Genomic DNA, 13,053 nt, shown 5'->3' on the forward strand with positions numbered 1-13,053 from the left:
GCCCCCTCCTGTCCACGCCACTCACAGTCCGTATGCCGAGTTGACGGCCACACTGGAGATGACGCCGGGCGGCTCTCCGTTGACGGCCGGTGTGATACACACCAGCTCCGGGTGGAAGCCGGGGGGCCGCCGGATCGGGCCCGACCGGCACCGTACCGGTAGGGAGAGCTCCGCCTGAAACAGCGGGTCACAGGGGTCAGAATAGGGTCACAGAGGTCACCACAGGGTCACCAGAGCGTCCAGACCGGCACCGCACCGGCAGTGAGAGCTCCGCCTGTCATAAAAGGTTACCAGAGGTCGCCTCAACTAAGAAGTCGCCAAAGGGACCCAGGGCAAGCAGAAGGTCACAGCAGTCACCACGAAGATCTTCAGAGGGTTCAGAGACCACCAGAGACCGTACCTTTTTGCCGTTGACGCCGGCGATAGTGTCGGCCGGGCGGGCGGTGACGGCCGGGTCGGGTCGGGTCTGGGTCTGGGTCTGGGTCTGTGTCTAGGCTGGGTCTGGGTCTGGGTCTGGGTCTGGGGTTGGGTTGGGTCGGGTAGCGGGCCGTACCTTTTTGCCGTTGACTCCGGCGATGGAGTCGGCCGGCCGGACGGTGACGGCCGGGTCGCCGCTGGGAGGGTCCCGGTCCGAGTCGCCGTACGTCTCGTACACGATGGGGATCTCCAGACACTGCGACAGACGGACGGCCCACTGCGTCACACTCACAGTCGCACAAACAACAAACAGCCACCGATCGCGGCACAATCACCACTTATATAGATCTACGCAGCCGACTGACGGCTTTATATGCCTTTTATGGCCCCAAGCACAATAGCCTGTCGTAACTTCAAATAATGAAAATCAACGGAGCCTTTCAATCGCGGCCGCCGGGCGGAGCGCCGCCGGGCGCCCGGCGGAGCGCGGCCGGGCGCCCGGCGGAGCGCGGCCGGCCGCCTCGGCCGCCTGCCCCTCGGGACCACAGACCGGTCCGGCCGCCCCGGTCGGCCCACGCCGCCCACCAGCGCCGACAGGCATTTCAGATTTCAATTTAGATGCCAGTCGGGTTCGGTCGCCGCCGGACAAGTTGCGTCGGCCGACCCTGGGGGACCGGTCGGCGAGGAAGGAGGGAACGAGGGTGGCGACTGGAGGCTGCCGGCAGGAGCCGCCTCGGGGGCCACACGATCCATGCTACCGTCCAGCGGACTTGCCATCATGGTTAGTCATGTATCGCGGTGACTTAATTACAACAGGATAGTCAAGTTTATCAGTATACGAAAATGGCAACCATCATTGGAGCACCAGTGACCCAGAGCCGCTAGCCGGGACGCTGCAGGGGATACGGACTCCTTTGCCGCGGCTCCCGTAGGCAGTAGGGGAGGCTGGAGCTCCTTACCGGCACCTCGGCGTTCTTTTCGTTTCTGCTGAATCGGAAGTGTATGACATAGGATGCTCCGGCGACGGCCAGCTGCCGGCTCTCGGGACAGAGCACCACCTGCTGTACGGCCAGCTGGTCCTCCGTGTCGCCGTCCTGACACAGACACAGGTGACACAGGTCAGTGACAGGTCACAGATACAGGTGACACAGGTCAGTGACAGGTCACAGATACAGGTGGCAGAGGTCAGTGACAGGTCACAAGTGACACAGGTCAGTGACAGGTCAGTGACAGCTCACAGACACAGGTGACCCATGTCAGTGACACAGTTCACAGACACAGGTGACACAGGTCAGTGACACAGACACAGGTGACACAGGTCAGTGACAGTTCACAGACACAGGTGACACAGGTCAGTGACAGGTCACAGACACAGGTGACACAGGTCAGTGACAGGTCACAGACACAGGTCACCGACACAGGTTGCAAACAAACATCACTAAAATATACCACCAATGTATGTCACCACAGCACGCCACCAACCAAGCCACCATCACGTTCCAAAGCACCGCACAGTGCGGGCGCCCTCCGTTTCCCAGTCGGTGCCGTGTCCCGTCCCGTCAGCGGCAGCCCTGCCTATCCTCCCGCCCCGCCGACTCCAATCACTGAGCGCACCGCGACTGTTTACCGATCGCGACTCGCCCGAGCGCACTTCAAACGGCCCCCGAGAGCTGCCACCGAGTCAAACGGCACCGATCGGGCCGCGGGGCGCGCACCGACTCGGCGTATTGCAGCGCGGTCACCGCCTCATACAGCCGCGGCGCGGTCGTTGGCAAACAGCCGGAGGCGACCGAAACGGATTGGATGGCGAGCGGCAGAGGGAGAGAGGAGAGAGGATGAAAGAGGAGACGAAAGAGGTCAGAGAGTGGATGGCGAGCGGCCGCGGAGAGGGAGAGGGGAGGAGGAGGACACAGAGTGGATGGCAAATGGCCGTGGCACGCCGAGACGGGAGAGAGGAGATAGAGGGGCCAGGACAAGAATCCGAGAAAAGGGAGAGGTCAAAATGAAGTAGGGGAAGGTGGGGTAAGACGGACCAGCTAAGGTTTGAGGCCGCATATCTTGCTACACTGCTCTCGTAATTCATATTATTTATAGTCTTGGGAATGCTCAATCCTTCCTCTGTTGATATGTGTAAAGACTAAATTTCAAATTAAAGACATCTAGGTGGTGGATGCTCTTAAAGATGGACATGTCAAAAACTCAGACAAGAAAAAACGTGGGGTAAGACGGACCACCCAGCAGTGCCTGCTATCCGTTCATGTGTGTTACACTTCTGCTCTGTACTCTAGTAAGAAAAAGTAACCAGAATGGTAAAATAACAAAATGAGCCTTTATTCTTTACTCATGTGTGATGGAAGTGCAGCTAAAAGCTGGGAACATGTGTGTTGATTGTCGTTTGGCATGAATGCATGCTAACTGAGCACTTGCATGCATGGCTCACATGCAACAAAGACTCCTTCCTGAAAAATTAGCTTACTTAAACTTGTGTCAATGTTTTGGAAAAGAACTTTCCATATGCACTTGCAGGGTACAATGGACCACCACAGGGTAAGATGGACCACAGTGGTCCGTCTTGCCCCAAATCTAAATTCTGTTATTATCATGACGTATATGTCAAATAGCCCAACATTGCAAAACCTTGCCTTTCCTAAAATGTGACTATAACTAAGTTTATAACTTTGTTCTTCACAGTGAAGTGCAAAATAGAAACTAATCATGCAAGAAAGGCGCCGTAATTGAATCACCCGTAGACCTCTTATATTAGATCGGTTTGACGAAAAACAACATTTTTCTCAATAACTCAAAAGCTATGCATCCTAGCAGCATGAGCTCAAGGTGGCCATTGTTACGAAGGAAAACAAACATAGTGAGTGCATAAAGCAGTAGATACCAGCAGCCGTTCAGCCGGGAGGGCTGGTGGTCCGTCTTGCCCCGCTGGGCCGTCTTACCCCACCTTCCCGTAGAGGAGAAACAAAAAAGAAGAGGATTGTAAAAAGAGGGGAGAGGGAAGAAGGAAGCAGAAAAGGAGGGTGGAGTAAAGGGGGCACAATGACAGGAAGGGAAAAAGTGAGGAATGGAAATGAACAGGGAGGGATAAAGGCAGACTGAGATAGTTCGACACAGATCCGGACATCCAGTCACAGACCGACAGACAGAGACAGAGGGAGGGCGCCAGGGAGAGGTGTGCGAGTCTGACCTGAGACCGGCGCTGTCGCTCCAGCACCCGGGACACCTTCAGCTTGTACAGCACCTGGAAGCTGACGGCGGTGGCGTCCCAAAATTTGACGCTGCCGTCGGCGTGGCTGAGGACAGGGCAGAGCGGTTAGTGGCGGGTCCCGACTCCGGACAGAGGAAGCGTTACAGGGGCCCCGGCAACCACGGTAGTGACGCTGCCGAGGGCAGGGACTTCCCGAAACTCGGGCCGGAGAGACGGGAAAGTTATCCAATAAAAAGTCAGAGTTGAAACATGTTAGCAGCGCATACGTGACAGACTAAACTGAAGAGTGGACGCCTCACTAGAAAGCTATACGACCTGGTAAGAATGGGCAAACGGAGATGACATAACTCACTCTATTCGGGGTAGATGAGACACTAGCTAGAGGTGGGAAACTAGCCGGTGTGGCTTTGAGAGGCCTCGCAGCACAGGCTGGGCCAACGGGGCCCTGCATGGCGCCGAGACTCACCCTGGGGTTGTGACTGGGGTAGGGTGTCTTGGGGGCTGGTGTGTCGTGGGGACCGACGACCACCCCACGGGCAGCTGTGGGGGCAGATGTGGGCATGAGTAGTGGGTGGCCCGTGTACACTCACCCGGTGATGACCACCTCCGGGTAGCTGTTGTTGAGGGGAGGGGAGGTACAGGTGACCACTGATCACCCCACGTGTAGCCGACAGGGCACTCACCCCGTGATGACCACCTCCGGATAGCTGTTGCCGCCGGTACCCCACGTTCCGCCGGTGATGGGCCATTCCTTCTCGCTGAAACCAGTCCTGGCGAGAAAACAGAGCACACCCGGTCAGCACGAATAGAGTAAACCAGCCGGTCATCCACCCACTGCCTTGGCATCACCCTACACCAGTCACCGACCTAAGCCTCACATCGGCACTGATAGACAGACGCACCATCAGTCGATTTCGACCGTCCTCTTCTGACCAGACCCACAGCCCAGCCGCACACCCCTCCCTATGAGCCAGCCGCACACCCCTCCCTCTGAGCCGCACCCCTCCCTGTGACCCAACCCCACAGCCCAGTGAGGTCTCAGCCGCCGCCAAATGAGAAAGTGGCGCCCGGCGCGGCGGTCCCGGGGGCGGCCGGCGGCGGCGCGCCGACAGCACGTGCCCGGTACCGCCGCGGGCAGTCAGTCAGTCCCGGCGGCCGGTCCGCGCTCCACAGCGACTCCAGGGAGCCGGGGCCGGCCCCAACAGTCAGTCAATCCCGACGGGCGGCCGGTCCGCGCTCCACAGCGACTCCAGGGAGCCGGGACCGGCCCGGGCAGCCTGTCAGTCCCGGCGGGCCGAGCCGCGCTCCACGGCGACTCCAGGGTAGAGATTGCAATCCCGGGATCGGGATCCCGGGATCCCGGCGGGATTTTAATCCCGATCCCGATCCCGAAATTCTGCCAATCCCGGGATCCCGAAAAGAACAGTTTTTCACCTTAAAAAGAATGCAGCCGCTGCACGAGTCTTGTTTACACTGTTTATTGTGCTGCGTGACATAAAGCAGATAAACTATTTAGCTGGCACCCCGTATTGGCCGTCCACAATCGACCGTGTTGGTAGCTCTCGGGTATCACCCACAGCGGTTAAGCCGCTTAAATACGTACGAAAAAAGGTCCCGAAAGCCAAAAAAAAAAAAATGCAGCATCAGCGCTGCAACATCTTTATCAGGATCACAGATCGTTCAGCGATTCTGACTTGCCCGTCCGTGGCCGGAACAAAGGAGGTCATCAAGACAGTCTTTGAGCTCGTGTCGCAGAAAGATTTCACAGATGTCACGCAAGTGACGGCACAGCTCACTGATTCAGACGTTGAAGACGGTAGAGTGGAGCTCTCCCAGTCAGTGACTCTGCTCTCAAAGCGACTTTCGAGCAAATTCTGAGAGACATTAATGATGAAAGCGGAACCGGAAGGAGGTAAAGTGACCAAGCGACGTTTTGAAAACACTGTGAAATAGGGAGCTGCCAAAGTTGGCGTACACTGGTTGCGAGTTTTTAAGTAGACCAACATGGCAATGGCTTAAAACTGTCGCGCTAACTACGAGTAGCGTAGACGAAGAGTGAGTGAGGCGTGGATGTGCTGGAACCTGTCTAGTAAACGATCTGGTCGACGCACAGTTTTATGAAGGCCAATTGGGAATAAATGCTAATGCTAATCAAATCGAAGCGTTTTATTCGCAAATTCAATCGTTTTTAATGCAAATGACATGGTCTAAGGATGGCTTTTGGTTGCCTCTTTGTTTGTGGTAAGCTTAAAGACGCAAAATATGTCAGTAGGAAATCACTCTTACGACATTTAGTGACAATGCCGGGATCCCGGGATCCCGGGATCCCGAAATAAAAACTTTCGGGATCCCGGGATTGGCAAAACGTTCCGGGATTGCAATCTCTACTCCAGGGAGCCGGGGCCGGCCCGAGCCGCCGCCGCCGCCAGTGACGCCATCAGACGGACGCCGCTGACGTCATCAGCGGTCAATGTTTAACCGCACCACTGACTGCTGCCCCGGCGCGGCGCCGAGCGGCGGCCGATACTGAAAGGTCGGCGGGCGCCAGAAGACGTGCCGCTCAGTGTAAATGGCCCCGCGGTAGGTGATAGCGCCGACCTCACCGGCTCAACTCTGACGTAAGTGGCAATCATCATTAATCGGCAGCAGTTCAGCCTTGTTATTCATCCATTCACTGAATCTAACTGACTTGATGACATCCAAAAGCGTCAAACTAGCGCAGTTGGGGCTGACAAACGGCATAAAACACAATTTCGTATAATTGTGTCTAGCACGCAGCGACGAGTTTCCTCCATTAGTATCCATAACATCTGACAACGGGAGACGGCCACCGCGGTAAACAGCTCCCGAGCCTGTAGGTAGACGTCAGGACGACCCTCGGAGGCCTGAGTCAATGCAGTCAGCGTGGAGACGCAGTGAGATTCCAATTTCCAATGCAATGAGAGTTCTTTTATGCACGGACTTTTTCAAACGATATGCGACTTCGTGTAACTGTTACCTCACAGTTAGGTGACACCTGTCATGAAAGGACTGTCACTGTCACAGTATGGTTTCTTGCCACATGCCAGTCGGACAGTTCCTCCCTGGCCACGGCGCGCTGCCCTCATATGACCGACAGCCGGCGGCGGTCCAGTCGGCCACTAGACGCCTTCCGCAGCGAGTACCGACAGCCGGCGGCGGTCCAGTCGGCCACTCGGCGCGTCCCGCAGCGAGTGGCCGCGACCAGTGGCCGTCACAGTCCGTCAATACACAGACAGCCGGCCCGGTGGGTCACACGAGCCGGCCCGGCCGCACGCAAACACCGACAGCAGAGAGAGGACGGGAGGGCAGAGTGAGCACGGAAGTGGACGCAGAGGAGGGAGGAGAGCCGGGAGATACCTACACGGGGTGGGAGATAGCGCGGGTAGCTGGGCACAAAGAGGGGAGGAGAGAAAAGGGGAGCAAAGAGGAAACGGATAGGCGATACCATTTCCAAAGGAGTGTAGAGGCCACGTGACATTTTTGCTGCCGAGAAGTAAAAAGGTAGCTTCTAAACACCTAAAAAACTAGCAGCGTTGTTCCAGAGTCAACCAACAGTTTCCTGGACTCCTTTAATCCGGCTCAACCGCACGCATCCCCAGCCACCTTTTTCTCTCAGTACCTAACCAGCCGTTGGCAACACCTCAGTTGCCACCCTCAGCACATCTGAGCTGTCGTGCCAAAAGCCTGAGCACTGAGCAGAGCACGGGCCGACTCCTGCGACCCCTTGTACACACACACAGACCTGATCTCCCATCTCAGCGCCTAAGTGGGACACGCGCCAGCCCCCCCCCCTCCAACTGAGCTCCCCTCGCACCTGAGCGGTGCACGCGCCGTGCCGATGACGTCACGTCAGTCCGATCGGCCGACGGTCGATACAGCAGCAACAAATACGAGCGACTAGCGACACCTCTCCGGAGCTGCACAATGGCACAAGATGGACAACGGACGGCACGGGACACCAGACACGGCGGAGCGGGACTCCAGACAGCGGACGGCACGGGACACCAGACACGGCGGAGCGGGACACCAGACACGGCGGGACGGGACACCAGACACGGCCGGGATGGGACACCAGACAGCGGACGGGACACCAGACACGGCGGGACGGGACACCGGACACGGCGGGACGGGACACCAGACAGCGGACGGGGCGGGACACCAGACAGCGGACGGGACGGGACGCCGGACAGCGGACGGGACGGGACACCAGACACGGCGGGATGGGATCGTGACGAGTGCAATCAGCGCAGTGCTCCTTCGACACACTGAAATACGCGGAAGAGCATGGAACACGGATGTGTGCCGTGGAGACTTGAGAGGAAAGGAACACGAGATGTAGAGGCAATGACCCCCTGGCAGTTCAATAGTCAGTTAGGGCCAATGCATTGGCCGCCCTACCATTGCAATGGTTGGCCGGAGGGCTCCAGAACTGCTCTGAGGGCCGCCAGGAGGGATCCAGTATATCAGCTCAGAGTCTATGACGGCTGTCTGTGTGAGAAGCCGCCAGCCTGTCGCCGTCACTCCACCTCGGCTAAGTTCTCCTCCAGCAGGCCAGTGGTGCCGCCCAAGGCCCTATATGTAGAAGTGCCGCCCCGGACAGTGTACCGCTGGCCCGTGGAGGAGGCACGGCCGCCGGTACCGGCCGGCCGTGTCCGACAGCGCGGTCCCGTGTCGCACGCCGCCACCGCCGGACGAATCGATACCGGCACGCACAGAGTACACGGCTACCAGTCAGTGCCAATCCCGTGAGTGGCGCCACACTATAGAGATGGCGAGTACCGCAACTTTACCGAAAATAATCAGCAGTTAACGTATGAAAGAAATAGGCTGTCTGTGACTGTTGAATCCCTCAAGGGCATCGAGAACGGCAGCAAGAGCCCTCAGCAATCAGTTCGATTTTTCACCAAACTAGGCGTCGAAATTAGCCTGGATGTTTTGGATTTTGTGTTCTTGTCTCATGGCAAAACATGACCTGCATATAACACGACCAGTGTAGACGCCGATAGCCCGCTCTACAGTGTGTCAGATATCTGGCGATGGCGAACCTCCAGTTCCGCCAGTTTGGAGGGTGTCTGGGTATGTCCTGGCCCTCGGTACCAGTTTGGCGGCGGCTGCAGGCCAGAGAAGGGGGTCTCCCTACCGTCCTACAAACGGACACTGACGGAGCAGTCCCGCCGGCCCGAGACGGGGCATAGAGCGGAGGGAGCGGAGCGCTGCTGGGCAGCCGCCGCCGTGTCGTTCGGACAGCATGACGCCCCGGCTGGCCCATTCTCGACGAATATGAGCCGCCAGCGCCCCGCCGTGTCCACCCGCCTCTCCTGTGTACCCAGACACACCAGTGCAGTGGTGGCCCCGGCCGCCCCCCAACGGGCCAACCGGGCTGGGTACCGTAACCGTACCGGCGGCCACAACACCCCGCCACGGACCGGTCAGTACCGTGACCGTGTCCACCCGCCCCTCCAGTGTACACACCAGTGCAGTGGTGGCCTCGGCCGCCCCCCAACGGGTCAGTCGGGCTGGGTACCGTGACCGTACCGTTCGTGTAATACACTTGGCAAATACACGGCCCGGTCAGTACCGTGACCGTGCCGGCGGCCACAATACCCCGCCACGCCACGGGTCTGCCAGTACCGTGACCGTACCGGCGGCCACAATACCCCGCCACATGGACCGGCCGCCGTTACCATTCAGCCGCGGCCAGAGATTAATCACCGGCGCGCCGGCCGCCACCTGATGGCGCCGGGTCACGCCGCGCCGGTGACCTCAGTGGCGCAATGAACAGCCGAGGCCAGCGGGGGGCGGGGGAGCTCCGCACGCCAGGAGCGGTAACAACCGCGGATACAGCTCTGCTGTGAAGGTGGAGAAGCGGCGTGGAACAGAGATATAGCAATATGAAGTCTCCAGATGTTGGCTCTTATTGCAGAGTTAGAGCAGAAAAGCGCAAAGTCTTTCTTCTCGGCTTTTCAAGCAAATGAAATGACTGAGCGAAATAAAGAGCGCAAACAAACGCTAACGCTGGAAGCTTACTGAAGCTCTGGCTCGAGAACAAAACGATGCTAATTCTATTCTGAACAACAAAATAAGGGAACGAGTTTTGTTTCGCTCGGTCCAAACAACGCCATAGAATACTGATGCAGTGCAGTTGAATCCCGGAGCCGGACGAAAAACCCAGCCAGAGCTCATATAAAAGCATCGAGCGTACGATCAGCTGTGATTATCCAAATCACCGCGCCATAGAAAGTGATCATCAATGTGCAAAGAGCGAACATTACCAGGCCATGTGTTTCTTACCTGCGAAACAGCTTCTACCAGGCGTTGAACAAACCATCTACAAACGTTGCACTGAAAACTCCGCCCATACAGCTAGGCATATCAAGGCGGAACGGGATAAAGAACTGGTAGGCTAATTGAAGACAACGTCTCGCCTAACAGCTCAACGCTCGGAACGTTCCACCTATACCTACCAGCAATTATTTATCATAATATTACCGCCAGAACTGGCGGCCGGGCGGCAGTCCATGGCAGGCTTCATACGGCAGTGTCCGGTCCAATAAGCCAGCAGCTGTCGCCTCCCGCCTATCCCCAGAGGTGGCATTGTCAGGTCAGCCACCTCAATACGGCAGAACAGCCTCATTATCCATCAATGACTCCTCACAAGCGGACAATTACAGACGCTGCTCAGAGCCGGCTGACTGTAGCCCAGCAACCAATCAGCGATCGGCCGTCACTTCAGCAGCCAATCACACGAGCCGCTGTCACCACGGCAGCCAATCATACGCCCGGCTGCCACCCCAGGAGCCAATCGGCGGCCCCGACACAGTCAGTCGGCCAATCAGCGGCTCGGACAGGGCCGAGTCAGCCGGGCGGAGTCGCTGACTCGGCCGGCCGGCCCTAATTGAGGTGCGCCGAGTACAGCGACCCCGAGACGCGGGCATTGATCACAGCGGAGAGCGACGGACCAGAGTTGACGGCGTCAAATGTCACCTTATCCATTCGTCTAGAAACAAAACAACAACATACTACGTAGAATGCAGTGGAGTGATGCAAAAGGTGATGGGTGAGGTGCAAAAGAAGAAGAAGAAGTGATGCATCCGCTACAATCACCCAACAACTAGCCAATTAGATTCACAGAAACTGTTGGCGACTTTCCACCTAGAGATTGCAGGAGGCTAAAGAACAATTAATAGAAGCTAGTTAATCTACAGAGGTACGCACAGCTCAGGACTGCGACTCACGCGAGGAAAAACTTGGCTCTGATACAAAGTTTGGGCAGAGTCTATTTCTCAAGCTGCAACACCGTATTGTGAATAATCTTAACAGGTTTTCTTCGCAAAGTGAGCTCTTGTGTTTGAGACTCTATAGAGTTAAAAATGGTAAAACCTTATACATAATAAACGCATCGTGAAACAGGCTGAAAGCGAAATCCCATAGACCTGCAGCGGAGTTGTTTTTCTTGGCAGCCGTTCCCTAATCCCCTCCTCGGCGGCTCGCAGTCCGATGGCGGGCGGCGGCCGCGGAGTCGGCTTAGCCTGAATACGCGGACCGGCTGGCAGCTGCTGGCACAAAGGCGCCACAATTAACTATGTATCGTCCTACCCGGCAGGGCGCCAGCTAGGAGCGCCGGTGGATGGGAGCCGGCCCCGCCCTCTGAGGGGCTCTGGGCCCCCACCTGCACCTCACGCAGGCGGGGCACACGGGTGGCCCTGCACCCCGCGCCGCCGCGTCTGCACTTAAAGGTTATAACGTCACGTCCAAAGCGTCCTACATTCCATCCGGCTCCATAAGGCCTCAGTGCTTCATAAAGCCTCCGAATATGGTGATGACTGGAGGCTATGGTTTGCCCACTCTACCCCAGACCCTCCTCGCCCCCTCCCATGTCTAGTAGTACGGACAGTCCCAGTCCTCGTCCGTCCGTGCCAACAGGGAGCAGTGTCCGTACATGCGGACAGCCCTAGCGCCCATCTGTCACCCCGTTCGCGTCGCACCTGTTTTGTTTGGCGGTGCCCAGGTCGTACCTGTTTTGTTTGGCGGTGCACAGGTCGTACCTGTTTTGTTTGGCGGTGCCCAGGTCGTACCTGTTTTGTTTGGCGGTGCCCAGGTCGTACCTGTTGCCCAGGTCATACCTGTTTTGTTTGGCGGTGCCCAGGTCGTACCTGTTTTGTTTGGCGGTGCCCATGTCGTACCTGTTTTGTTTGGCGGTGCCCAGGTCGCACCTGTTTTGTTTGGCGGTGCCCAGGTCGTACCTGCTTTGTTTGGCGGTGCCCAGGTCGTACCTGTTTTGTTTGGCGGTGCCCAGGTCGTACCTGTTTTGTTTGGCGGTGCCCAGGTCGTACCTGTTTTGTTTGACGGTGCCCAGGTCGTACCTGTTTTGTTTGGCGGTGCCCAGGTCGTACCTGTTTTGTTTGGCGGTGCCGACGCTGTAGAGGGCCGGCACCAGGTCGCCCGGACAGTCGGCCAGATAGGTGCAGCTGGTGACCGTCGAGCCGTGCAGATCCATCGGGTAGGGGTTCTCGAAGCACGGGTAGCCCGGCGACGTCAGGTCCACCACCACCAGGTCGTTCTGCAGCAGCACCACGATGCCGTACGGGTCCTGGAACTCTGCGGACCGACGGCGGCGGGATCGGTCAGTGACAGTGGTGGTAACGCCCGGAGGGCGCAGCAGTGGCCACAGCCAGCCCTGCCCGACATGGCCAGCGCAGGCACGGTCAGTGGGAGCGGTGGTGACGCCCTCCCGGAGCGCAGGAGACACAACGGACACAGCTCACAGCAGTGGTACCAGTCGGCGGCGCGGGACCGGTCAGAGACAGCAGTGGTCACAGCCGGACAGCGGTGCGGGCCCGGAGAGTATCGGCAGAGGTAGCAGCCGGCCAGGCACGACATAAGGACAGAGCGGACACAGCTCAGCAGGGGTAACAGCCGGCGGCGGACCAGCTCACAGCAGGGGTAACATTCGACCGAAATGAGGACAAAACGGACACAGCTTCGAGGCGGCTAAGGTCACACGTCAGCATCAATGACAATGAGTCAGAAAAAAACGTCCAGATACGGATGGTCAAAGTGACAGCCCGGGGAAAGCACCCAAAGATGTTTTTGGACGGACATGGTAGGACGACAGACTCTAGAGACGCCGAGGGCGTGGATGCCATATCGCTCCGCGATAGAGGAGGGGGGACCAGCCGCCCGACCGCAGACAGAGGGACGGACGGACGGACGGGCGGACGGTCAGACGGACGGACGGACGGACGGACGGGAAAGGGCATGTAAACAGCGCTGACGGCGCCCACACGCCGGTGGTCGTCAATATGTCAACAGACACGAGGGCTGGGGCCGTGTATTGACGGCAGTAACAGGCGGACGGAGGACCGCCCACAGCTGGGTAGGTGTGGGAACTGGGGCAG

General features: G+C 57.9%; 1 protein-coding gene across 4 annotated transcripts in view; it reads right to left on the minus strand.

Moving 5' to 3' along the window:
- The window catches only part of LOC122369836 (syntaxin-binding protein 5-like), a 59,234-nt gene that overhangs the window by 22,661 nt on the left and 23,520 nt on the right, over positions 1–13,053 (minus strand). For all 4 annotated transcript variants that reach the window (XM_043344904.1, XM_043344901.1, XM_043344903.1 and 1 more), the window contains 6 exons: positions 12,049–12,253; positions 4,318–4,404; positions 3,614–3,719; positions 1,377–1,511; positions 554–673; positions 26–174 (listed from right to left, as the gene is read on the minus strand). In XM_043344904.1, the coding sequence (XP_043200839.1) occupies positions 26–174; positions 554–673; positions 1,377–1,511; positions 3,614–3,719; positions 4,318–4,404; positions 12,049–12,253 (802 nt within the window). The remainder of the gene's footprint in view (positions 1–25; positions 175–553; positions 674–1,376; positions 1,512–3,613; positions 3,720–4,317; positions 4,405–12,048; positions 12,254–13,053) is intronic.

This window comes from Amphibalanus amphitrite, unplaced genomic scaffold (genome assembly GCF_019059575.1).
Source record: "Amphibalanus amphitrite isolate SeventyFive unplaced genomic scaffold, NRLGWU_Aamphi_draft 001077F_arrow, whole genome shotgun sequence".
NCBI classification, from domain to species: domain Eukaryota; kingdom Metazoa; phylum Arthropoda; class Thecostraca; order Balanomorpha; family Balanidae; genus Amphibalanus; species Amphibalanus amphitrite.